The following is a 25,000-nucleotide window of genomic DNA, read 5'->3' as shown; positions in this document are numbered from 1 at the left end:
CGAGGCTCACAACAACAGATAAAGAAAGAGGGTTGACAATATTCCAATGCAAGTCAATTGGAGTCAGGGTCAGAACGAGCCAGAAGCGCTGTATGCAACTGGTGAAATCATACTCAGTGTGTCCACTCTGCCCTCTTTTTCTTTTTGTACAAAGGCCTGAGTGTGTTAAAGTGAAAATAATAAAATCTAATGTTATTCATCACAGCTCCAGTTGAAGACAAACAAAAAAACAAAACAGCTCAAAACTCACTTTTTTCTCATAGCCTAAAACCCAAACCCACACTACTTATTTTGTGTTAAACTATTGTAAAACATCTTTGAGTTACCATGAAAAGCAGTATATAAAACCAATGTATTATCATTATTATTATTACATGTCAATGGTTTTGAGCCAGAAGTACAGTCTTAGCAGGCCAATTGTATATAGGTCACTTATGTGTTATGCATGCTCATATCCTCAGTGTGTGGCAAATAAACATAATGGATTTAGATGTCAGTTATTTTAATCCTATTCTTCTCACCTTGTCCTCCTCTCCCTCAGAGTCAGATGCTGCTCTGAACTGCAGTGTGCCTGTGTTGATGTAAAACCCGCCAAGCTTCGTGGTCAGGGAGGCGGGCACCAGTTCGTCATACTGCAAAACAAAACAATGCAAGAGTCAAGACAAATATATGATTATGATCTCCCAAGAAGTGTTTTATTTTTGTTATCGTTTCATAAATTGGCTTGTAACCATCCGTGAAAGTGCTTTAAAATCGAATGAAAAATCTGATGTTTGAACACAAGCATAAATCTACAAAAAGCAAGAACAGCGTAATTAAAGATGCAGCTGCTTTGAGAACTCACTACTTCGCTGGAAGAAAGTGCAGATAAGAACATGGCTATAAAATGCTGTTATAATTTGCTTGTTTAAAAAAAAAAAAAAAAAAGACTACAATATTGATACTTTGAAGCTGATGTCCTCAACATTCCCTGGGGGTATGAAGCTAATTGAAAGCACTGCTCTGTCTGAAGCTCTGTTAGTCAAGTTAGACTTAAGACTTAGACTTTAGGTTTATTTTAACACAATCTGACAGAATGAGCCTACAGTTTTTCAGTTAGTCACTCTCACTTTTTTATTGAAAATCAAACACCTAAACAAGACCGTGAACACTCGTATTGATCACAGGCTCCTGAAAACATGTTGTTATTTTTGGTAGTTATTGCTAATATGCACATTGGGTCACCATGGTAACAAATGAACATTTGAAATAAAAATAAAAATACATAGAAATACACCCCCAGCGTGATGTAACTGCAAAGTATCAATACGAGGACTAAAACTATGTACTTACAGCTTCAGAGTTGTCAATGAATGGGTCTGTCTCATCATAGCCAAAACCAATGTCCACCAAATCCTGCATTCTGTCCTTTCTCTTCTTTTTCCCCATATTTCCCTGTAACAAGAACCGCATATAGTCTAGGAAACTGTACTGGAATTATTAAATAAAATTCTCACTTCTTAACATCAAGTAGCAACGCCTTAGAAATTAATTTTCTCCTCATTGAAGGTTTAGATAATGAGTGCAGAAAGAGACATTTATTTAAGTCTTTTCACTGGCTTTTCTTATTTAAAAAAAAATGTAATAAAAAAAAAAAAATTTACAGATAGCGAACACTGAGGATAAAAGCAACATTTAGGTACAATTGTGTATATTATAAAAAGAGTAAAATAATGCTTAGTTTGCTCACAAATAACAGAAATTATATTAGTTTTCTTATCCAGTAATCTGTCTGACTTGAACATAAATCAATCAAACTTACATATTTATTTTCAAACTTTTTAGCGAGTGCTTCAACCTCAAGTCGCTCTCGCTCGTCATCATTGAAGGGGTCAGTGGGATCTGGAGCTGAGGTCTGACTGGAAGATTTATTCTGGAAAGAAAAATTGTGAGTTTAAGATACATTTTAACATGAATCCTAAATAAACTTGTTTAGATATTTTAAAACTGATAAAGGGGATGATAAAGCTCTATAAAATACAATTTAATTCAAAATATCACATATAACATATTGAAGTGTGATATAATGCTGAAATAAATATAGACGATAAAATATTAATAATATTGAATATATAAAATATTGAAACCAAATCATAAAGCAAAATTGCCCCCCAAAATGTAAGATATCGTTAAATATTGTTGAGATGTATATATAAAAAATAGCAGAATGCAGAACACTTAAAGGTACACCATGTAACTTTTCTGGTGAAGAGTGTCACCTGCTTGTTTCTATGGATATGTCAGTGCTCTGCCTGGAATGTTCCACAGTATAACACTGAAAAATGTATGGTATCTGTTTAATTACAGGTGGTTTCATAGCTTTAAAATCCCTAGAAAAACATTCTGACTGTGAGTGGGATTGCCTCTCCCCAGATCTGACCTGTAGCTTGGTCTGGTCTCCATGAAGATAGAAAAGGTTTAATGCCAAATATTTAAGACAAACATCTACATCTCCATGGAGAAAATTTGACTGACTCTCCACCAGAAAAGTTACATAGTGCACTTTTATGTAATTAGTAATTTTAAGTAATTATTTTTAGTTAATAATTCAGTCTTCTACAGCTCAAATCATATTGCAAAAATCTTCACACTATCACAAAGAAAAAAATACCACCATAAATACTGACCCCTCAAAATTTTGTCAATATAGTAATTATCCTGATAGGACTACCAATGAGCCTGAGTAAGTACGACATTTGCCCATGCTACATCCTGGTACTTCTCTCATCATCATCAGTGCAGCCAGAGGGTCAAACTGCATGTGGCATTAAAGTACAGAGCACACTGATGGGACTGTTGCTGGGTAAATCAGGTGAACGGGCACAGGTACATGCACAGCTTTATATGTGCAAATCAAACAGAATAAACATGTGCAGAGTGGCAACTGGCAAATATCAAGTATCACACAGGAGGAAATGTAACGGTACTTTTTTTATCTAGTTTTATCTATTCATGGGTTTCAGCAGTTTTAGATTAGTTTAGTTAGCTGTTTTATGGTGCCATTTTGTCATTGTTTGAGCTTTTACAATAAATCATAAAAGCCTAACTGGTATAAAAGAGTAAAGTAATTAAAATGTAGTAGCACCATTTATGTCCATTGACTAGCAGAAATTATGTTACTAACAATCAAATAACAGTTTCTCTGTTACCATTTCCAAAATGTGTAAAAAAAAAAAAAAAAAAATCAAAGAAAAAAAAAAATCATCTTATTTCCCATTTAGTTAATTATGGGTCATGCCTGTCTCCACCATTTTGAGTGAGATTGGGGACACTTGCATGACTTTTCTAAAACTGCGGATAGGAAGCAATCGAGGGGAAAAAAAGAACAGAACTATTAACTCACAACGTACTTTTTATTATTGTTGAGTCTATGAGTTAACTCATGCAAATTGAGTCTGGGGAGCTTGTAAAACCGATCTAAGTATCAACCACGCTAGTCCACTTAAGGACAAGGTGCACTTCCCCCCAAACTAAGCAATGACAAGTCCATAATTGTAACAGTGCAACACTTGGAATATCAACTCCAGAGTTTCTCAGTTTGTGAAAATACCACAGCGCGGAGAAACTTTTACCTGAGTGTTTTGAATGAGTTCTCCGTAGTTAAACTCAGCCGAGGAGCGGTCGTCGGGCTCGGATAGAGGCAGGTCCAGCCGTACCGTCGCCCTTCTCTCGGCTCCAGCCTTGTCCCTGTCGCCGGTTTTGCCTTTTGCCCCAGCCGCTGCCACCGCATCGACCTCCGCGGTCCTGCTGAAGTTGAAGCCAGCCCCATTCTCCTCCAGCCGGCGTTTTCTGGACTCCGCGCCTGATCCGGGGGCGAAGGCCGAGAGGGTGACAAACTGCACTTTCCTCGGTTCGGCCATTTGGATGAGCTGCCTGCTGCCTGCCTGCACCTCGCTCAGGACAGATAGCGACAGCGAGGAGAAGAGCTACTACTTCGCGAAACTACACCAAATTGGTGGGTTAAAGAGGGTTTCGCGAAGCTGCCGCGGCTCCTCAGTGCTTAGATGGATGTGCAGGCATCCTCCGAAACGCACGAATCGCTTTCCAGTGGACACCACGGTCGGGGAAAAGTTGTTTTTTCGGTAACTGCTTGCATCCTCAATTTGCTATGGGACCGAGACATTCACAGGAGCCATCTTGGGTTTCCAGAGTAAATAAAATATCAGTAGAGAGGGGTCACTGCGCATGCGCCTACGTACGGACCGGAAGCATCATGTCACAGGGGGCTTTTCTCCACCAATCAGTGTCTGCCCCGATCCTAAACCCGCCCCTGTCACAACAGGCGATAATAACAAGACTATCACTAGTAAAATGACCTTTATAAAGTGGCAGTGCACCACAGAAGGACAGCCTGCTGAATATAAAAGCAAATGAGTGCATTCAGACACCCTTTGAAGCATGCTCTCATAGAAAACAACACTCAACTGACGCCTTTCTATCAGTCTATTCAACAAAATGCTGATCAGAGCATGTTTCCACAATGCCAACTCAAACATCAAATCCTAAACGGAAGAAAGAATGACAGATGATTGGCTCAGCTCCAAACGCAATAATAAAGCCGATTTAGACTGAAGGAGAATGAGGCACCTGTTGATCCTCACCGTTCTGCTCTTAATAAAATGGTCAACTCTTAATTTCAGCTTTGACTTGAGGCTAATTTTAGTACAGAATGATTTAGTGAGCAGTGGGGTATTTTTTTTCCAGAAATAAAGCTCTTCTGAGAGTATGCATGTACATTAAACTGATATACGTTTACATACATTTAAATACAATCTAAATAAATAAAATACATTATTTCTGCTTAAAACACATTTTTAAACAAAAAATATTCAGAAAATATATTTTAATACACACTATGTACAAACCTGATCATCCAAAATGCAGTCATAAAATTGTAAAATATGCACAGTTTAGCAACCCTAGAACACATATAATTTATTTGATTTCAAGAACTTTGAGTAAATGCATAGCATAGTTGTTCCACATGTAAGCATTGAAAAATAAAAATGTAAAAAATGTATAACTGTCATGCAAGATGGACTCTGTTCTCCTTGGCCCATTTCCTCAGAGCTCGAATGATGTATTCAACCTGAGGGTTTCCTGAATTGCGCAGCAGAGGCACAATCTCTTTCAATGTCTCCCTAATTAATAAATAGGACAGAAAACAATATTAATTTAAACAGAAGGCTCACACAGGTGTCACTGATATACTACCATGCATTTAGTTTAATAATGATAACATACTTGGACTCTTTGTTTGCCAGTATCAGCTGAAATACACCTACGCATGCTCCTCTTTTGCCCTCCCAATAGTTAGATCCTGGGTCCAGTTTCTCCAGGGCATCAAATGCTTTGGCTGCATAGTAAAACTGTCCCATCTGAAACAACATTTTACATCAGTCTTACACTGTACCTTATTACTGTCTATATACAGTAATGACAAAGCTACATGAAGAAAGCCCTCACCTTATAGCAGTCATTGGCAATAAGCTGCAGTAGACTGAAAGAATCAGAGGAAGTTCCCATTTTCAGATAGAGTTCCCATGCAAGTCGGCCTTTCTGGTTCATTATATCTAAAAAGAAACAATGTTCCTGGCATTAATAATTACCTTTCACAACTTAATATGCATTTACAATGAGAAAACAATGGCTTCATAGAGATCAGATTAAAGGAAAACATGAGTAAACATAAGTTTAATAAAAAAGGATTGGCATTGTTAAGTAAAACTACATCTGTGTCTGAGGTCTGACGCTACAAAAGTTACATTTGAATCAGATCACAGCCTCACTGAACAAAAGTAAAAGCATTCCTATCTGTATTTTTTCTAGTGAAGTAAGAAGGGCAGTACTTTAAAGTGTGACTGACACAAATTTTTTTCTGAAAAATCTTCATACATAACAGTATTTTCTTTTTACTTTACTTTTTACTACAAAATGTGACTACAAAATTTTAATACATACAACAGCGAGCCAGCCAGCTGAGGTAGACATAATCATTTTTTATCTTCTCACTTTGAATCAGCAGAAATACCTGGGGACAGTACACACATGTTAGGCACTATTATTAATGATCAAAGTACAACTTATTTATCCTATTTTTTGTCCATTTGTGTTGCATAAATGATACCTCTTCTGCCTCCTTGTAATTGCCAAGGGCAGCTTTAGCTTGTGCATAGTTGAAGTTGAATGTATCATCATTAAAGAAGTAGTTCTGAAATGCAGAACAACACATTATTACAATATGCTCATGCTTCATAGAAAAGTGTTACAAAATAAACACTGCAAACTGTGTTCTTGGCAAAGATCATTTTGTTTTAACAGTTACACCTTCACCCTGTAAGTGGGCGTCTTGTTCAGCTCCATCTTACATATGCCGTAGGATGAAATCACTTCACTTTTCTATATTTAAACAGGCAGAGCATGGGGTCTGTACAAAGACGACACTAACCTTGACTGAGTTAAGATAGACCAGCACATCTTCAAATTGTCTCAGGAGGAAAAAACACGAGGCCATGCACTGCCTCCCGGGAATGGTATCTAGGAAAGTAAACATTAACTTTATGAAGCATTTTGATATAAGCAGTGCATTGTTATTGTTTAATTTTGCATTCAGTGTACCACATTCGCTAGCTGAGCCACCAACCAACTGAAAAAACTGTTGAGCAATTTTTAGATTTTCCCTCTGAAACCACAAATACATATGAACATATCAATAGCTTCAAAACATAATCTCTTCAAAGCAAAAAACAAACAAAAAAACTTACTGATCCAATTTCTTGACCTAGAGCCGCATTTACAACACCTTTCAAAATGTACTCCTGCAATTAAGAAAGAAAAGACAAATATAATTATAAAAAATAGGATTTTTGTTGGCCAAATAAACTAAGCATTACCTGTGGTGTAGTTGGCACTAGATCTTGAATGAGATTATAGGCTTCCTGGACATCATCTGAAACCATCAAGATTCAAGAATTATTTAGAACTGTAATAACAGTAACAGATAACATCACGTTGACGTCACTCATAGTGGATCTTTATATATCTTTTTCACTATAACACACATTAAAAAAAATCAAATCACTAATTACCTTGTCGGAGGTAATAAATGACCAAGTTAAGTCTAGCTTCAGGGATCACATCTATCAAAGGAGGCAACACCTGCAAAGCCCCCTCACCTCCCCGAAACACAACCTACAGAGAGAAAAGAGGAAATAGGAGGATGTCAGTGGGTCCCTATACACAAGTTCCATGGGCTTTGGCTTACCAGGTTGTGCCGAATAAGCTCCTTAGCAAACTCAAATGAGCTGGAAGAGATGTCAATGAGATTTTTTAACTCAGCCTGTGAAAACCAGAGAATAATAAGAAGTTAAAATAATGCTAAGGGCATTCACTTGTATTGTTTGAGATACATACTTCAGCAGCTTTGCCATTATAGAGCCTAAAATGGTTACATGCTTTCAGATTGAGAGCAATGGTAGAGTCAGGGATACTTTGTAAGTAAACAGCCAACACCTCCTGAGATACATCATAGTAGTCAAGTTTGTAGTAACACAGAGCGACATAGACTTTGAGGGCCAGGAAGTCCCTGAAAGAAGAGTAGAACTGTCAACTGTGATAATTACTTGATGAGTTGATGTTATTTTTGTGTGCCACTTGAGTCATTCTGGCAAAGGATAAATTAAATTTGTCAAATAGACAAAAGTTTTTTCATCAGATACATTTCTCAGTTCATTTAAGCTACTTCTTCAGTTCTGATCAGATGCTTAGGGACACTGCCTTATATCTGCCTGCAGGGAGGAGCTAACTACACTGAAACTACTCTGAAACTAACACACCTACTTGTTTACAGTTTCTGTTTGTTTGTTAGGTCTATTGAACTGCACTGAGTTTGGGGAATCATATTAGCATAATCGTTCAGGTTCAGGTTCGACCCTGACCTGGCTATCCCTATTGTTTTCTTAGATTTGATTTAGGTCTGAGGATGGAGTTGTAAATGGAAGTTGTAAATGGAAGACACATGATGTCTGAGCCCTCCATTTCTGTTCAAGGATGGATTGTCTTTCTTAACAAAAATAGCCTCTTTAACTCCCCACACAAACCAGTTATTTTCTCTGGCTAAGATCTGTACCTCACTATCCTCATAGGAGTGGCCCGTGGCTTTTATGTGGATATGTACGGCACTTGTATCCCTACATCACTAGCAGTGGAGGCAGCAAGGAGGAGACTACTGTAGGATACTAAGCTAGAAGAGGGAACTAAACTTTCACCTGACCAAATCTGCCAACTGCTGAAAATTTGTTTAAATACCACATGCTTTCAGTTCAGAGGAAACTTCTACAGGCAAATCCACAGCGTTGCCACGGGCTCACTGGTCTCTCCCATTATTGCTTAATTATATGTGGAACAATTTGAACAGAGCACAATGGCTTCTTTTCCAGGCACTCCACCCACACATTGGTATTGTTATTTTGATGATAACTTTTCTAAAATCAAAATTCAAGATTTGGAATATATTGATGCTGTAGATCCTAACATCACATTCACTTGTGAAGATGCCAAGGAGAACACTTTGGCTGTCTTAGATTGTGCAGTAACAATAGGAGAAGACCGGCGACTCCAGGTAAAGGTCTTCAGGAAGCCAACACATTTGGACAAGTACCTGCTTTTCGATTCACACCACCAACTGCAACACAAATTTGGAGTAATTCGGACAAAAAAAAAAAAAACAACATGTGAAGAAAGCTCTCTCTGCTTATTGGATATCCAAAATGGCTTTCAACAAAACAAAGAGAGTTAAAAAACAAGACAACAGAGAATCAGATCCCAGGAGAAAGGGTGTAACTATTCCTTATATGGCTGGTGTTTCTGAAAAACTAGAGGATTATCAGACAACATGAAATCCCAGTCTATTTAAAACCAACAAACACTTTAAGACAGAAACTGGTCCACCCAACAGACAAAACACAGAGCCACAAACAAAGCAATGTGGCCTACTCCATTCAGAGTATTGAAGACTGCAGTGAGCGTTACATTGGAGAAACGAAACAGCCACTTCACAAGTGGATGTACCAACACAGACAAGAGAGCAATAATGGTCCACAGTCTGCCGTACATCTCCACCTAAAAGCCACGGGCCACTCCTTTGAGGATAATGAGGTACAGATCATCTTAGCCAGAGAAAAAAATTGCTTGAGAGGGTATGGATAGTTAGGAAAGACTTTGAACCTTGAACAAAAACGTAGGGCTGAACAAAAATGGATCTGTCTACTTTTTACAGCTCCATCCTCAAACCTAAGAAAACAACAGGGATAGGGAAGTCAGGTCCTGAGGTGTGAAAGCACCAATCTAGGTCCCTAAATGATTATGTTAATATGACCACACCCAGTGCAGTTCAATAGACCTAGCTAACATACAGAAACTGTAAACAAGTAGGTGTGTTAGTTTTAGAGTAGTTTCAGTGTAGTTAGCTCCTCCCTGCAGCGCCCTCCAGTGACTGACTAGAGCAGAAGAAGCAGCTTGGATGAGCTTCGAAAACATATTAGACCAAAAAATGTTCGTCCAGTTGACAAATCAAATTTCTCCTTTGTCATGGATTCTGTCTGGATGACTGAGGGATTTTACACACATCTTGAATCATTACAATAATTTTGCACAGACCTGTTCTGCAGAAGAAGTCGTTTATAGATATCTATAGCCTCCTGGTAGTGAGAACGCATATAGTGAATCGAAGCCAGGCTTAACTGGTCCTCAGTGACATCTTCTAGGTTCTGATGGAAACCCATAAGCCTTTTTTCATCATTGAACTGCCACCAAAAGAGGCAACAATTAATGTAATATAGAAAAATGTGCTTAATGCAGTAAAATAGCTGCAGTTCATTAGCTGTTCTTAAAACTATTTGACCACTTATATACTTGTGTAATAATTACAACTAAAGGCTTTTCAATAATACTCCGCTAACCTTGTGAGCCAAGTGGAATAGAAGCCGGTTTTGCAGAGGAGACACAGGTGCTTCACAGGACAAAATAAGTCAAATCAGTTCATATGATAGGCATCATTGAAACTAGTTAATATGACTTTCATGTGTATTTCTCATTTTTTAAAAAGCCTACCCTTGGAAGCAGCCTCTTCAGCTTCTTTATAAAGGCCCAGAAAAAACATAGCACAGGCCATATAGACCCATACCTCTAGCGGACAGTCAGCCTGCCTAGTTAAGGACTTGTATTCCTATAAGAATTAAATAAAATACAATGCATTAAGTTTAAATTATGCATAACTGTCATATAAGGGAGTGGGTCTTTACTTAAAACAAACGTCCAGTTTACCTCCATGGCTCTCTTATAATCTCCCAAATGGAAGGCACAATAGCCAATCCAGAGGTCTGCATTCTCTCCTTTCTCACCAATGCTCCTTTGGAACTTGAAAATATGAAGCACAATGCCAACACAAAATGAGTGCACAAAGTTGTGGCTTAGCAAGTTAACGTAAATAAGTAATGATATGCCATTAGGATTATTAAATTATAAATGTATTATTAATTTGTAGTTTAAAGGATCAGAAGTTACAATCAAAATAACTAATCTATATAAGTTAATATATAGATTAATAATAATAATGGGATAGACACTGTATTAGACTGGGGTAAGTTGATTTACCTCTAACAGGGTCAAAGCTCCGAGATAGTCTCTTTGTTGCAGATAATCGTCTAAAGCAGGGACCTTAGTCTTGTTCTTTTTCTCTCTGATGCTTTCAGGTGCCTCACCTCCTACAGCTGGCTTTACACGAGACAGGATCTATGAAGAAATAATAACACCGATATTTCTTTCAGAACATAATTTTGGGGAAACACTTACAATACTTCCTATCTTACCATTCTGAAAACCTGGTTTGAAGATGTTCAAGAAACCAACAATGACTACGGTTTAGTTCTGTTATTAACACCCCGAACTCACTTTAGCGTTAGCTAGCTCAAAATTGGTCAGATTACTGTTTTAAGCATGACTACTTAACCACCTCTCGACACCTTCTGTAAAAGATTAAAGCATCAATATTCGTTGATTCTATTAATCTACTTTTAATGCATGTCGACAACTGTAGAATCGAGTAGATTTGCTACCATGGATGAGACGTCTGCGACACACGGCGACACACCGCTCTAGAGAAAATTAACCATTATCACCACTTCCTTCATGTTATTTTCAAAATAAGACCTCAAAAGCCTCAAATCAATAACATTTGGAGATACAGCCGACATTTATTTTGGAGACAAACATATTTTTTTGCTGTGATCGGAAATGAATCTCTCTATATTCAGCTAACTTTAACTATTGGCTTGTCCTCTGTTGCCTAGCAACGTCTTCCCATACACTCGTGCAGAATATCCCATGCTTATGTACAAGAATACAAGTAAAACATGGATTCAATAGTTTTTTTTTTGTAACTTTAGGGTTGAGAGTGAGACTCATTTGGAGTGGTCTACGTGTTATGAAGAATGGAAACACTGCTCATGAGCTACTATCTGGTTGATTGACTATATTCAGTCCCATACGTTTCAGTCCATACAGTCTATGGTTCGGTTGTAAAATATTTGTCCCTTGAAAAGCATGACTAAATCAAAGCGCTGAACCAATGACTGCTACTTCAGTGACAAAAACCAAACCCAATGTTTTATTCAAAATACATTTATTTTAATTAATTACAACAGTTTACCATCACTTTGACAAGTGCACGTAACTGTCAAAAGCATATTTCTCATTTTTAGATAAAACACACAAACGTGTCTTCAATACACTAAATGACCATATACATAGTCATAACAAAGATCAACAGCAGGAGTGGTTTTACAAACAATCAGAGACAAACATTAGTTTCGTAACATAAAACAAAAAAAAATATTACATTCAAATTCACGGTTTAAAAATGGTAAATCCTACACATATAGGTTTACATGAAAACTAAAAGGTCTTGTTTGTGGTGTTTAATTACATAGCTTTTTGTCTCTTCTCTACAATAAAAGGGTACAGATAAAAATATCACTATTTTTGGCAAATATTTACAAAGTTGCACTTAATAAAAATTTTGAATCAGTACTGATGAGTATGACTCACAAATGCTACCAATTAGTATTAAGTGCAACAAACTTGTGTAAATCAATTCAGCGGTCAGCAAACTGACACTACTATTATGTAACCTTTAAAATTCAGTTTGAAGCATCAGATGTAACACCAATTAGCAGACACGAGTGTACTCAGTTAAGCATAGTTTTCAGAATATCTAACAAAAGGCCTTTTTGTGATCAGTTGTGTATGCCTTTATTTCCTTTACACAGCAGCATGATTGTCTGTGCAGATCTTTTTCTAAAAATGCCACTGCAGGATTCTGGAGTCTCAACTGCATTCCCAGATGTACACATTTGGGAATCTTCAGTCAAGTTGATACACTGTATACACCGACAAAATGGCTCCGAGTAACAGTTCTCTGACAACAACTTGGGAGTTTGGAGGAGAAGCCGAGAACATCACTTTGATCCCAGACCAACACAACAGTAAGGTTTAACAGACAACACTCATTTCACATATTAACACAACATTTTTACAAGCACACACATACACACAGTACACACAGGCCACCTGTTCTTCTTAGATATTTTTATATACCTTAGCTTTTGTTGTGCAGGGGTGTCTAGGTCGTGAGACCTCACTTGGAGTGTAGCGCCTTCCTCAGGCCTTTATTGAGAAAATGCATCTATATTCTCTCAGATTAAGACAAGCACTGGCTCTTGAAAACACCTCAGGATTTGAGACCCATTTTAGCCATTAGTTGTTCATAGACGGTCCACGCCATGGCGGCCATTAGTGTGCGTCTAAGAGACCTAGGGACAGCTCCACGGAAGAAACCCCGTACTCCATTTTCCTAAAAAAAAAAAAATAATAATAATAATAATAAAATTGAACAGTTTAAATTTGAACCGTTGTTTTCAGATTTGCAAAGAGAGCATTAATGAGCCCTCACAGTGTAGATGTAGTGGATGGCATCCACCGTGCGCCAGTGGGATGGGCTAACTTGAATATGTGTCTTGACAACATCAGCAGGTTGTGTGGCTAGCGAGGCCATGACTCCAGCAATTACCCCACAGCTGAAGTTCACCAGAGGAGCGTAAGGGGAGGAGGCCACCTCTGTGACAAATACAGGACCAGTCAATTGAAATTACTATTGAGGAAGAGCTTAAATAGTAGAGATGGGCATCTACCGTGAGGCAGGGACCTCTTGGTTTGACTGTAGAACATGACGTAGATGCCAGAGAAAGGAGCATCTCTGAGCAGTGTCGCAGTTAGCCCAGAATACAGAGCTCTGACTCCCTCTGTCTGATACATGCTCTTTAGGGCCCCCACTACACTCCCATAGTTGTAGCAGCCACTCTGAAAGAAACATAAACTGTCAGAATTTGAACTTCAGAAATTCCTTCAATTACTCCCTGGACAATGTACAGCTTTGTCTGCTGCATTTGACCCCACTATCAATGCCACCTGAGCAAATCCATGGTAAGGAGTACCCCACGATCTTATTACTGGGAGGAAAATCTGACATGCTTTATTTTGAGTAAGAACACAAAGTGATTCCTTATGGGGTTAATAATTACAGAAAGCTGTAGCGTTGTAAAGAAATTACACCTAAACATACTAATACAAAACTAGTATACCAAGATCCACAAGTAGAATAAATAAACTGGTATCAATACTTTTTAACTTGAAACAGAGAGGCCATGTAGTAAAATGCAATATGGTGACTTCTGTGCGTATTTCATTCACTACACACTTGGTTGTGGTAGCCATAGCTGCCCTGGCATACACTTGATGGAAGATGCCAATCTGTGCACCACCAATCACTTAAACAAACACACTTTGGAGTATCCCTTGGCTGTTTAGGTGTAAGAACGCCATCTAATGGTAGCAATGAGAATGAACAGCCATTAAGAACAGTGACCAGTATGTTCAAATATTCATGCAGTCTAAAGAGTTTGAGTGCAGAAATGCAGACTTGAAAACTATGGAGGACACTTCTGGGTTCATGATCTGTTTCTCAACTGTCTGGGGATCTGGTGCTCACAGCAAAAAGACCTAATGCAAAAGAGTATACTGAAACTGTGAATGAAACTAAATACAACTCCAGGTAAATTTTTTGATGAGGGAAGTTTTTAACATGGCTAAAAGCAATTTTTGCATAATGTGTCTTACTTTTTAGATCTTGTTATCTAGAAAATGGTGTGTAACTGACCTCGAAGCGTGTCTTGATGACTGTGAATGGAAGCATGCAGACCCCAGCCACAGATCTGGCCCCTGCTCCAAGAAGCACAGCCTCCCCAGCGTTAGGTGCTCGATCCTGGAAGAAGTGCTGCTTCAGAGAATAAAAAGTGCTGAAATAGATGCCCACACCAGGAATGCAGCGCACGAATGACTGAGGAAAAAATAAGGTCAATACAATAAGTTACAACAATTAAACAATTTAAATAACAGTAACTTATTGCACATGTATATACAATAAAGTACTACTAATGACAAGTGACTTACTGGTGAAACTCCTTTCCAGAGACTGAAGAATTTTTCTGTTTTAATTACTTGTATAAAAACAGAAAACATTCCAATTTTAGGTGCTCTAAAAACATGACAAAACCTTGTTATTGTTTGTAATACACTTTTCATCATAATAATTATTGTAATAATAATAACATTATGTGTGTTTACAAATTAATTGTGTGCAATGTGCATGCTGTGTCCTTGTCCTTATTTTCCAGCAACGTGTGTCTAATTATATTGGACAGGCTGACACAACCCTGCTCATGGATGGAGCACTGTTGTATGAACTTGACCTATAATGTAGCTCTTTGGTGAAGTGGCCTAATTTTCTCCAGCCATGCTTTTTGTCCAGTGAGCATGTTGTTTGCAAAGGTTCATGCACGGTTCTAAATGTTAATACTATGCACGTCCACTCACCCTGGTTTGGCATTTTTCTGCAAAGTCTGTAGCCGTGTTTTGACCAGATCTAAAGGCTGGAAGAGCAGCGTCGAGCAGGTGCCACTGAGAGAGCCACACATGAAGGCTTTGAGAGCTGGGTGAGCCTGAGGGCATAAGAGGGTCCGAAACAAAAACATTTATAGGATTATTATTTTCAAGAGTTAAGCAGAACATATTTATACTCAATTGTCTTTGTTACAAAACATATATCTGATCAAGAATCTAAATTTGAAAAATGTGCAAATGTGACTGCATGACAATGCAAGAAGCTGTATCCAGCAGTGCAGTGATGGAGATGTGCAGAGACAGCCAGTGCACACAGGCAGCAGAAGCATGTCACTCTAAGAGAGAATATTGTCTGCAGCTTTATGCCTCATATACAACAGGCAGAGAGGGGGCACAAAAGCACACAAATGTCCTGGAAATGCATTTTAAATGTCACAATAGAAGACAAATAATAAGTGTCAACAGGCAAGACTACAGATTCAGTCAAATAATATCAAATACTACTGTTCTCACATGTGTCACACACTAAACATGTGTCCTACCTTCCTCGCATCTGGTGCTTGCCTCACAGAATCCTGCTTTTCCACCATTTTTTACTTTGCTCAAGCCTTAACACAGCTGTTACATACGACATTTCGCAAAATAAACCTCTATTACAGCCACACTCCCCCTCGTTTTCTCCTGACTACCCACAATGACATGCTCTTGCGTATGTCTTCCTCCCCCCATTTTGAAGCCAAGGCAGAGGCTTAATCCAGGCTGCATTTTTCTATGGTTCTATCTTTATCTTTCAAACCCAGGCACATACATTTGTATCCAGGCGCTAGTGAAGAAAGGGTCCTGTTGACCCACATCTTTGTCATTGGCATGAGTCATGCTTTAAATGTAGGTTTGTGCAAAGATACCCCTTATAATTTAGCAATACACCATTGCCTTAAAGTAGGTCCATAACTCATATTGAGGTGAACAGAAAATAGTGATAATTACCATTTTATGTGTAATTGACTTGAAAAAAAAACATCTAAATCTAAACAGTTCTGGCAAATAGTTCATCTTAATGTTCATATGTAAGTCTGCACTCATTCACAGAACAGGGCATGAAAATGCACATCAAAGGATGAGGTCTACGCAGCTTATTCGCGCGTTATTACTAGGTTATATTCACAGTCAATGGTTATAACCCGCACATTTTGCAGGTGGCGTTAGGACACAAGGACAGGTGTTGAATCTGATGCACTCACCGCAGTCAGCTCCATCCTCGACCCCCGTGGACCCCCACTCTGCTCCGCAGCTGCCGTGCCTCGGCTGCTTCACTTCACCCTATGGTTACAGAGTTGGACATGTGATGGTCTAGTCCGGTGGTCTACTGTTGTGGCGAACAGCAGATGGCAGGAGAGGTCATTTCCACAGAGGATGCATCACTTCTCATGTTATAGTGTTAAATGTGCTAAGTAAGCAATCAGTTAGCTTCACGTTACACGTATGTGTGTTTTTACTGTCCAAATGCTGACAGATCTCTCGTGCGTGTGACGTATGACATAACATTAGCCAACAGACATATCACAATCCATGATCTCAAAACATTACTGAAGCTAGCTTCAACTAGCCGACCTCTGCTAATGCTGCATTTGACTTCACTTACCCAATTCCAGTGAATAATCTCTCCCGTCACAGTTACAAAGCCACATTATTTGCAGTTGTGTTTCTCAGATGTCCCATATGTTGCTGACACACGCGGATACTGCACTATTACACTATGCTAGCTCTCGCAGACGCTTAGCTATTTAACCTGCACTAGTTTGTAAAGTGACGAAGATTCTACTGACAATAAGCAAATGTGAACAAAAATAATATAAGACAATTCACGTGAACAAACTGTAAGACAAAATATCTAATTAAACCAGAACTGATGCCTAAACTGATCTAGATAGCAGCGGGTGTAGCACCAGAGCAGTGACCTTATCATCCTCTGCATTGGTCCGTGAACGCCCCGCAGATGGGCACCACCAAAACTAACTCACACTGTAAGGCCAGTAATACAAGTTAACTAATAACGTGAGATATGTGTGTATATATATATATATATATATATAAATGGCAATGATACAAATATGTTTTCCTTTTTAAGTAAGTGGCATAAGTACGAGTTATCCGAAAAGGCTTTCAATCCCTTACTGTCCATCCCCGCGAGAGGGCGCTGTTGTATATGGCACCTGAGGTGACTGGTTATTCCTGTACTGGTGTCCCGTGACTGTGTGAAAGTGAAAATGGCACCTTTACTTCCCTCACAATAATAATAACGTGTCATATTATATTAAATGTTTTGCAATAAAATTCTACACACAAAATAGGTTACATTATTTATTTATATTTTAAGGCATTAGATAAAATGATCATAAAATTGGCATACATTTACATGTATATTCTTTGACATTCTTAAGAGCAATACATGTGCCCCTTCACCCCCCCTACAGCAATAAAGAAATTGAAACTGAAATTAACTACCCTTACACCTTTGTAGTGGCACTCAAATGTTTTCCATTATTGGCTACCAATCCCATCACAGTTTGTGCAGTCCATATCTGGCAACATGCATTATTTTTGAGGTAATACAACTTGTGAATGATGATATATATGTTTTGCACAAAAATAATAATAAAAAAAGATACAGATGCATTAAAACCTGGTTGAATTGCGGATGTAATTAGAAAATGTCTTTTACTCTTTAGCAATTAATAGCAATAGCCAATAATGACAAAAATATATGTAGCCTAATAAACACCAGATAAAAACAACTGAGAGAAAAAGTAGTTTGGATTATTTGACTTAGAAAACACACACTAGATTTCAGTTGAATGGGTATCAATACGAATCTACCAGCAGGTAACTTCCATAGCTTTCCTCTGCATTCACATCATATTTTTTTACATAGGCAAATAAAACCTATCCCCGGGGAATTTACTCCGCTGCAGGCTCAGGTGTTTCAGACACATCCAAATCTTCATCGCTGTCCATTCCTGAGCGATTTGTGGAACGCCGCACATTGAAAGGCAGGTCTCCACGTCTTTAAAACAAAATATTTTCAAATAAATTGAATTTAAAACAATATTCCATAATGCATGAAAAACAAACCGTAATTTGATTTACCTGAGCTTGCTTTTGAGAGTGCTCACTTCTCGGTTCATCAAGTCTGCCGACTCAGTGGCATCGTCCAACTCTCTCTGCAGCTTCCTGCGATAAGCATTGGCCCGAGTTAGCTCTTCCTCGGACTCCTCCAGCTGCCGTTTGAGCTGCCGCATACGGCTGTTTGACTTATCCAACTGAAAAGAGAAACGCCTTCAGTAATTAGTTCAACAACACTGTAAACCTACTTGCAGATTTTGGGTTTAACCTGGTCTTTGTATTGTTCGGTGTTACGTCTTTCATCATCAACCTGCAACAGAGTTTCTTTGAGTTTCTTCTCAGTACGCCTGACCAGTCTTGAGGCCTGCTGACGTTCCCTGAAATAAAACAGCAAACATTTTATGACATGTCAATTCAATATTTTTAGTATATCCACTGATACAGACACTTACTTGGACTCTGTGTCAAGTTGCTCCTCCAGTTGGGCGATCTTGGACTCTAGGATTGCAATGCTTGACTTGTATTTAGACTTGATTGTCCCCTCAAGTTCCTGTAGCTTCAGCTTCAGCTCCTTGTTTTGGCGATCGAGCTGAGAACGAGCCCCCTCAATGCGCTGAGAATTGCTGCGCTCTGCCGATAGCTCTGTAGTCAACTGTTCAGTCTGATGACGTAACAGAGGATTGTTGTATCATTAAGTATGGTACAAACATCACGTTTATGCAGATGGGCAGATAAAGAATAATATTTTGGTAGTGCTCAGTGATTGACATGTACCTGTAGTGTGCTCCTCTTCAGGCGATCATTGACCATCTCTGTGTTGAGCTGTTCTTCCTCCATCTCTTCTTCCAGTTGAGCAATACGAGCCTCCAGGCGCCTCTTTTCATCCGTCAAAGAGGAACTAGAAAAATAGTAAAATAAGAAAGTTTAAAAAGCACATTTCATTGCTTTCATGTCTGAGTAAAAGTACATTAATTGTATTCTGTTGGCTCATACTTCTTTGCATTGGTGCTGGTGATCTCTTCTTGCAGCTCATCTCTTTCAGTCATAACCTGTCTTTTCATTCTCTCTGCTGTAGCCAGGTCCTAGAGAAAATTAATAACAGCATTACTATAAAGTGCAGTAACTTCATTTATAGTGGTAACATACCTCTTGGTAATGTAAGGCATCTGCTTCCATGGTCTTGAGTTTCTTTTCAGTCTCTTTGGCTGAAGCAACTGCTTCATCTCGGGCAAAACGCAACTCATCCACTTCTCTCATTGCGTCTTTCATTTGTGCCTGTGCAGTAAAGTCATAGACTGTAGTGTGGAAATGCCTTATACTTTACTTTTATGTAAGTCATTTGTTGGCTACTGTACCTGCAGCTTTTTCAGTTGTTTCAGTGCTTCATCCCTGGCCTTATTAGCAGCATCAATCTGGATTTCAAGATCTGCCAAATCCAGCTCTAATTTCTTTTTGGATGAAAGGGCTAGGCTGCGCTGACGACGCTCCTCTTCCAGCTCCACCTCCATCTCACGCACCTAATCAAGTTTTAAAAATACTGAAATATAATCCAGTTTACTCAGTACCTTCATGACCAGTTATTACATTACCTGTTTGACAAGTTGTTTCCTTCTCTCCTCTCCCTGCTCATCTCTGGCCTGGAGGTCCCTGTCAAACTGGGCCTTCATGGCCTGCATGTTCACCTCCAGACGCAGTTTGGCGTCCTCTGTGGCCTGGAGCTCATCCTCCAGCTCCTCCAGCTGCACCCGCATCTCCTCCAGCTGCTGCTCCATGGCTCGTTTAGAGCGCTCCAACTCATGAACCTGCAGGAACGCATCAGTGGGTTCATTCATGCCAACTAGTTATTTGAAATGTCCATGTAGGAAATGGTATAATGCAAAGCAGTCTGCACTGTTTATTCTCTTACACTCTTGCCAACATCATCCTTGGAAGAGACCAGGTCCTCCATCTCAGCTTTAAGAGTCTTATTGGTGCGCTCCAGCTCAGCCTTCAGGTCGCTCATGGTCTCCAGCTCACGGGCCAGAGTCAGAGCTCGGGTGTCTTTCTCCCTGGCTTCAGCCTCAGCCTTGTCCCTTTCCTCAGCGTACTGAGAGGAGATCGCCTTCTCCTCTGCCAGCATCTGGAATATTTGGTTTAACAATATTTAGAGAAACACCTCTTTCACTGCATTGACTACATCCAGCAACAAGCAAAAAATACCTGATCAAATTTCTTCTGCTTCCTCTCCAGGTTAGACACGATCTGCCTCAGGTTGTCCTGGTCCACCATATGGTCCTCAAGCTCCTGTTGGAGTCGATTCTTTGTCTTTTCCAGTTTGTCGTAGGCCGAAGTCTTCTCCTCCAACTGTAGCATTAGACTGTCCATATCTCGCTGGAGTTTCTTGCGTCCCTCCTCAGCCCCCTCCAAAGATGAGACCTCCAACTCAAGCTTCTTCTTCATGTCTGCCAACTGAACACATGTATGGTCAGTATTGTTTTTGTGTTAAGTGAAGAGTTTGAAAGTCATTCAACTTGTGTCCTACCTGTGCCTGGAGAGTGGACACCTGCTTCTCCACATTTCTCTTGCTCTCTTCCTCCTCCTCAATCATCTCCCTCAGATTGTTCTGTTCATCCTCCATTTGCCTGAGTTTAGTCGACAAAGCCAGCTTCTGACGAGTCTCTTCTTGAAGCAGCTCCTACATTCCCATGAGATTGAAGAAAAAAACAAAACAAAAAAATAAAAAAAAAACAATTTTATCCATTCAGCACATTGCATTTCACTGGCTGTGGTTGGATCTGATTATGAAGACATTTTTGGAGTCATAATACTATTAAAATTACATGAAAACTAAATCATTTCATCTCTTTCTGATCATGGTTCCTCTGATTGCACAATTTGACGTGAGTAGTCATTTAAATGATCTTAAAGGTCCAGAAGTCAGATTATAATCAGATGTTGTATATGTGTATAATACACACACTCATGGGGATCTGCCTCTTTATGGGGACGAAAATGAGGTCCCCATTATGAAAATCCTTTATAATTAAAAGACAAACTTTATGGTTTAAAGTTCAAATATAGATTAAATAGGTTAGAATTAGGATTTAGTTTTAGAATCCAAGTAAATATAATGTCTCCAAAAAGCAAGCAAACCCAACATGTAGTAAATACCTGTGTGTCTGAAAGTTGAGACTCCAGTGAAGACACATCTTTGCTGTATTTTATGTTCTTGCCCTCTGCTTCAGACAAGAGCGTGTTTGCATTTTCGAGTTCAGACTAAAGAAAGAAAAAACATGTATTATCATCAAGTTCAAGACATGTTTTCATTAAAGAATTCCATAATTTTTACATCTAACGTTTAAACTCATTTCACACCTGCATCTTGCTCATTTTGTCAGACATGTCGTGCCTCTGTTTCTCACTCTCTCCAAATTTGACCTGCAACTCCTGGACCTGAGCTTCGGCCTTTTTGCGGCGGTGCTCTGAGTCTCCTTTACTTTGAGTCAGATTCTTCAGCTCGATCTGTAACTCGTTCCACTCACTCTCCAATGCGTGCTTAGCCTTCTCCACAGACACCTTATTCTGTAGGAACAAATATCATACATATTATTGTACTGTCCATGCAATTTTTATAAGTGACAAAAGTTTTATGTTGAGAATACTAAGTAATTTGCACTGCTCGTTTAGATTTCACATTATTTTAAAGAAATGGTACAACTTTTGATTTCTGTACTGGTGTGCTGACTAAAACCAGGGCCAAACCAGAACGAGTGATGCAGCCTTAATGTAAAAACCTGAACATTACCCTTTTAGCCTGTTCCAACTGCTCATTCAGTTCTTCAAAAGCCTGGTTGTGTTTGTGTCTCATCTCAGCCATCTGTTGTTCATGGATTTTAGCCTCTTCTTCCAAGGTCTTTTTAAGCTGTGCGACTTCAGTCTCACGTTTAGATCTATAGACGGACAGAACACTATATTTCAGTCTTGTGCATTTCTTGAGCAGTACCACAAAAGGCCGGGTAAGCTTTAACCTGAGTTCTTGTTGAGCTGCAGTGGAGTCCAGTGTATCTTCTAGTTCAGTTTTCAGGGCCTCCAGTTCTTCTCCCAGGTCTCTGCGGTGTTTCTCAGCCTTAGACCGTGCCTGTCTCTCCAGCTCCAGGTCCTCCTGCAGCTCAGAGATCTGCGCCTCCAACTCACGAATCTTCTTCTGGGCTGTGTTTTTGGCTGCAGCCTCTTCCTCTATCCTGAAAACAAAATAATTATAATATGATTACAATTACTATCATTATTACTATTAAAACATGTGACTAACTTTATATGAGGCAGTAACTAGATCTGAACCCTGGCTCCCATTCACTTGCATTAGAATATTGTGGCCCCTCTCTATAACTGCTGAACTGAAAAAATCCTATTCATAATATAGAGTCTGGCTCCAAAATCATCCCTGTAACCGTTCACATCGCTTTCTTCATTTGAGTGACGCTGAACGCTATGGGTAATGCCACACTTGCTTAGTCCACTTTTTTTTATACAGGTTACGCGTAAGACACTAGCTTGATAGTAGTACTCTGTATGCATTGTTGTTGTTGGGTTATTTTGGTCTTGTAGGAACAATTTGGGTCAAAACCAGAATTTCAAATACAAGCCTGATAACAAATTAATGCAAACTAAAACAATACTATAATTATTACCTGGATAAAGCAGCCAGAAGTTCCTCCTCTTTCTTGGCGAGCTGGTCTCGGAGCTCGGCTATCTGAGCCTGCAGGTCTGCAATCTGGTCATGAAGCTCTGAGGAGTCTCCCTCCAATTTGCGCCGATTTTTCTCCAATTCCTGACGCTGTTTTTCTTCCTTCCGCAGACGATCTGATATTTAAAAAAAGATGGGTTATAATGCAAATTTTGGAGCAAAAATATATAAAAGGAACAAATAAAGAGCAAAGTCATACCCTCCAACTCTGTGATCATAGCCTCATGTTTATTCTTGAGTTTTTGTAAACTTTTAGATTTCTCTTCCTCTTCAGCCAAGTTTGTTGTAAACTCTGAAATACGGTCCTCCAACAGTTTCTTTTCCTAAGAATTCAAAAAGGAAAGAGTTATTTAATAGAATAGAAGCTGTATTGTAATCCAAAAGAGAAATCTGAATCAGACCTTGGAGAGTTTGTTGTTCTGGTCATCAAGCACCATGACGTCTTCCTCTATCTTCTTCAGTTTAGCGTCTGTTGTCATCTTTTCCATCTGAAGCTTCTGCCTTACAGCCTCCTCCTCATCCAGCTGCTGCTCTAGTTCCTGTAAAATAACAAATCAGAAGAACAGATTACATCATGAATACAAGTTGTCTCTTGTTTCTCAGACTTCACTGACATTGATGTTCTGCTGCATCTTCTTCCGCTCCGTGTTCAGTTGGGTGACCCTCTCCTCTTCCTCCTCCAAACGGGACTCTAGATCATGCAGGATTTCCTCCAGCTCCTGTTTTCGGTTGGCCAGTCGAGCCCTCATCTCCTCAGCCTCTGCACAAAGCTCTGTCTCAGCCTGGAGCTGCTCTTGCAGAGCCAACTTTTCCGCACTTAGCTGTAAGAGAGGACCAAACCATCAGAACCACATCATGTCCAAAGTCGTTCCTGGAGAGAGGAGCTCGTACCTGCTTCTGCTTTGCCTCTAGTTCCTCCACCAGCTGCTCGGCCTGAATCTGCTTCTCCTTTATTTTAGACAACTCCTCCTCTTTGGCCAGCATCTCCTCTTCCTGCCGGGACACCTGAAGCAATGGCTTCACCTGTGTAAAAAATATATGGTACACATTAGGAGACTTACTGTATGGCTACATGCACATTGCTAACATTGCTCATGTTTACCTTTGTGAATAGCCTCCACCATTGCCAGTTTCTGAGTTTGAGATAGGCGGCACAGTTTCTTTGGATAACTTTCATGGCAGTAAGCTGTTGTTGTCTTTTGGCAAAAGCTCTAAAATTAAATGCAGAACAATGAGTGATTATAAGCCAGTACTAAATGTATTAATTAACTCATTTCAGTTGTCTTGGTCTGACATACTTGCGAGCCACATATCCTCTGCACCAGGCCTGAAAACTGATGATAACATCAGTGATCTTCATGTCTCTCTCCTCCTCCAGATGGGCCAGGACTCCAGCTCGGAAAAATACTTTACTTTGGCCAATGCGGTACAAGTTAGGGTCCAGTTCAAGAGCTTTGATCTAAAAGAGCAAATATATTCCTTTATAATTGAGTAAACTAGAAGATATTATCGATCTTGAAAGAACTAAATTCATAACTAAAAATAAATAAGCACAAAATCTGTATACACATACCATCAGTACACAAGCCTGTTTCCCATCCATGAAGCCCTTTGGAATTGCATTAGGAGTGAGGATTTCATATCTGAAACATAGAGATGCAGGGACATTCTTTGCTTTGAACAAAAATTAAGCATTTTATAATCCCAGTATTACCTCTGTCTGAACTCCTGGAAGACAATGCGGTTGGGGAAGCCCTGTCTGCAGATTCGGATTCCCTCCAGGACTCCATTACAGCAGCTGGTCCAGAACCAGGTGAGGATCCAGTTTACCAGCCTAGGGACCAACACAAATGAATAACTGTCCAAAGTCCAAAAGTTTAACATTGTAAATTAGTTTTGAATGTTTACTTTTTTCTCGTGGTTGGGGATGATGCAACGGACAAAATTGGGGTTTGTGTTCCTCAGTGTTGCCATCAGGTTACCCAGTTGCTCCTTGTACAACTGGCCCACAGTGCGAAACATGCCTTTGCGTGTTTTGAATGCACCATGCATAGAATCTGACATTCCTGCAACCTTATCCAAGCCGACAATACGATCCAC

General features: G+C 39.3%; 4 protein-coding genes across 6 annotated transcripts; all 4 read right to left on the bottom strand.

Annotated features, from left to right (window-relative positions):
- Positions 1-458: 458 nt before the first annotated feature.
- LOC129410823 (ubinuclein-1-like) lies at positions 459-4,180 on the bottom strand. The gene is made up of 4 exons (XM_055159717.1): positions 3,612-4,180; positions 1,802-1,912; positions 1,333-1,434; positions 459-632 (listed from the first exon to the last, which is right to left on the bottom strand). Exons 1-4 carry the CDS (start codon positions 3,897-3,899, stop codon positions 498-500), a joined length of 636 nt encoding a protein of 211 aa, XP_055015692.1. The 5' UTR covers positions 3,900-4,180; the 3' UTR covers positions 459-497.
- Positions 4,181-4,867: 687 nt separating this feature from the next.
- On the bottom strand, positions 4,868-11,182 carry ift56 (intraflagellar transport 56). Its single transcript, XM_020931285.2, has 18 exons — positions 10,908-11,182; positions 10,693-10,830; positions 10,363-10,455; positions 10,150-10,264; positions 9,999-10,048; positions 9,697-9,842; positions 7,453-7,624; positions 7,304-7,378; positions 7,128-7,230; positions 6,933-6,988; positions 6,804-6,857; positions 6,658-6,721; positions 6,488-6,576; positions 6,167-6,250; positions 6,001-6,070; positions 5,506-5,612; positions 5,284-5,417; positions 4,868-5,180 (listed from the first exon to the last, which is right to left on the bottom strand). The coding sequence occupies exons 1-18, from the start codon at positions 10,908-10,910 to the stop codon at positions 5,066-5,068; spliced, it is 1,668 nt and encodes a 555-aa protein (XP_020786944.1). The 5' UTR covers positions 10,911-11,182; the 3' UTR covers positions 4,868-5,065.
- A 520-nt stretch (positions 11,183-11,702) lies between these two features.
- LOC110166241 (mitochondrial glycine transporter B-like) lies at positions 11,703-17,229 on the bottom strand. Of its 3 annotated transcripts, none has more exons than XM_055159715.1 (8): positions 16,697-17,229; positions 16,296-16,420; positions 15,028-15,152; positions 14,605-14,689; positions 14,312-14,491; positions 13,287-13,455; positions 13,049-13,212; positions 11,703-12,949 (listed from the first exon to the last, which is right to left on the bottom strand). In XM_055159715.1, the coding sequence occupies exons 2-8, from the start codon at positions 16,308-16,310 to the stop codon at positions 12,827-12,829; spliced, it is 861 nt and encodes a 286-aa protein (XP_055015690.1). In that variant the 5' UTR covers positions 16,311-16,420; positions 16,697-17,229; the 3' UTR covers positions 11,703-12,826. The 3 variants fall into 3 exon arrangements, with proteins under 3 accessions (XP_055015690.1, XP_055015691.1, XP_020787128.1); XM_055159716.1 differs by having other exon boundaries at positions 14,605-14,651; XM_020931469.2 differs by having other exon boundaries at positions 16,296-16,374.
- Positions 17,230-17,402: 173 nt separating this feature from the next.
- LOC110166083 (myosin-9-like) lies at positions 17,403-24,950 on the bottom strand. Its single transcript, XM_055159714.1, has 26 exons — positions 24,809-24,950; positions 24,615-24,734; positions 24,474-24,543; positions 24,199-24,359; positions 24,003-24,111; positions 23,792-23,923; positions 23,515-23,721; positions 23,302-23,439; positions 23,100-23,223; positions 22,845-23,016; positions 22,185-22,397; positions 21,962-22,106; positions 21,532-21,738; positions 21,328-21,432; positions 20,699-20,851; positions 20,377-20,625; positions 20,084-20,296; positions 19,767-19,979; positions 19,533-19,694; positions 19,324-19,452; positions 19,171-19,259; positions 18,952-19,075; positions 18,630-18,838; positions 18,446-18,554; positions 18,202-18,374; positions 17,403-18,118 (listed from the first exon to the last, which is right to left on the bottom strand). Exons 3-26 carry the CDS (start codon positions 24,501-24,503, stop codon positions 18,013-18,015), a joined length of 3,672 nt encoding a protein of 1,223 aa, XP_055015689.1. The 5' UTR covers positions 24,504-24,543; positions 24,615-24,734; positions 24,809-24,950; the 3' UTR covers positions 17,403-18,012.
- Between the last annotated feature and the right edge of the window lie 50 nt (positions 24,951-25,000).

Source organism: Boleophthalmus pectinirostris, unplaced genomic scaffold, assembly GCF_026225935.1.
Source record: "Boleophthalmus pectinirostris isolate CB_2022bp ecotype Guang Dong unplaced genomic scaffold, ASM2622593v1 HiC_scaffold_247, whole genome shotgun sequence".
NCBI classification, from domain to species: domain Eukaryota; kingdom Metazoa; phylum Chordata; class Actinopteri; order Gobiiformes; family Gobiidae; genus Boleophthalmus; species Boleophthalmus pectinirostris.
This window is presented reverse-complemented; position numbering and strand designations above follow the sequence as displayed.

What these genes read in the sequence shown, in the direction of transcription:
- LOC129410823 (XM_055159717.1), bottom strand. Translation starts at nt 3,899, where the DNA reads ATGGCCGAACCGAGGAAAGTGCAGTTTGTCACCCTCTCGGCCTTCGCC. An exon ending in AACTCATTCAAAACACTCAG is followed by an intron (nt 1,913 to 3,611) that starts GTAAAAGTTTCT and finishes TTTTCTTTCCAG; the next exon opens with AATAAATCTTCCAGTCAGAC. An exon ending in TCATTGACAACTCTGAAGCT is followed by an intron (nt 633 to 1,332) that starts GTAAGTACATAG and finishes TTTGTTTTGCAG; the next exon opens with TATGACGAACTGGTGCCCGC.
- ift56 (XM_020931285.2), bottom strand. An exon ending in ATTATAAGAGAGCCATGGAG is followed by an intron (nt 10,265 to 10,362) that starts GTAAACTGGACG and finishes TAATTCTTATAG; the next exon opens with GAATACAAGTCCTTAACTAG. An exon ending in TGGCTCAGCTAGCGAATGTG is followed by an intron (nt 6,577 to 6,657) that starts GTACACTGAATG and finishes TTACTTTCCTAG; the next exon opens with ATACCATTCCCGGGAGGCAG.
- LOC110166241 (XM_055159715.1), bottom strand. An exon ending in TCATCAAGACACGCTTCGAG is followed by an intron (nt 13,456 to 14,311) that starts GTCAGTTACACA and finishes TGTTTCTTTCAG; the next exon opens with AGTGGCTGCTACAACTATGG. An exon ending in CCATCCACTACATCTACACT is followed by an intron (nt 12,950 to 13,048) that starts GTGAGGGCTCAT and finishes TTTTTTTTTTAG; the next exon opens with GAAAATGGAGTACGGGGTTT.
- LOC110166083 (XM_055159714.1), bottom strand. Translation starts at nt 24,503, where the DNA reads ATGGATGGGAAACAGGCTTGTGTACTGATG. An exon ending in TATGATCACAGAGTTGGAGG is followed by an intron (nt 23,017 to 23,099) that starts GTATGACTTTGC and finishes TTTAAATATCAG; the next exon opens with ATCGTCTGCGGAAGGAAGAA. An exon ending in ACAAAATGAGCAAGATGCAG is followed by an intron (nt 21,433 to 21,531) that starts GTGTGAAATGAG and finishes TTCTTTCTTTAG; the next exon opens with TCTGAACTCGAAAATGCAAA.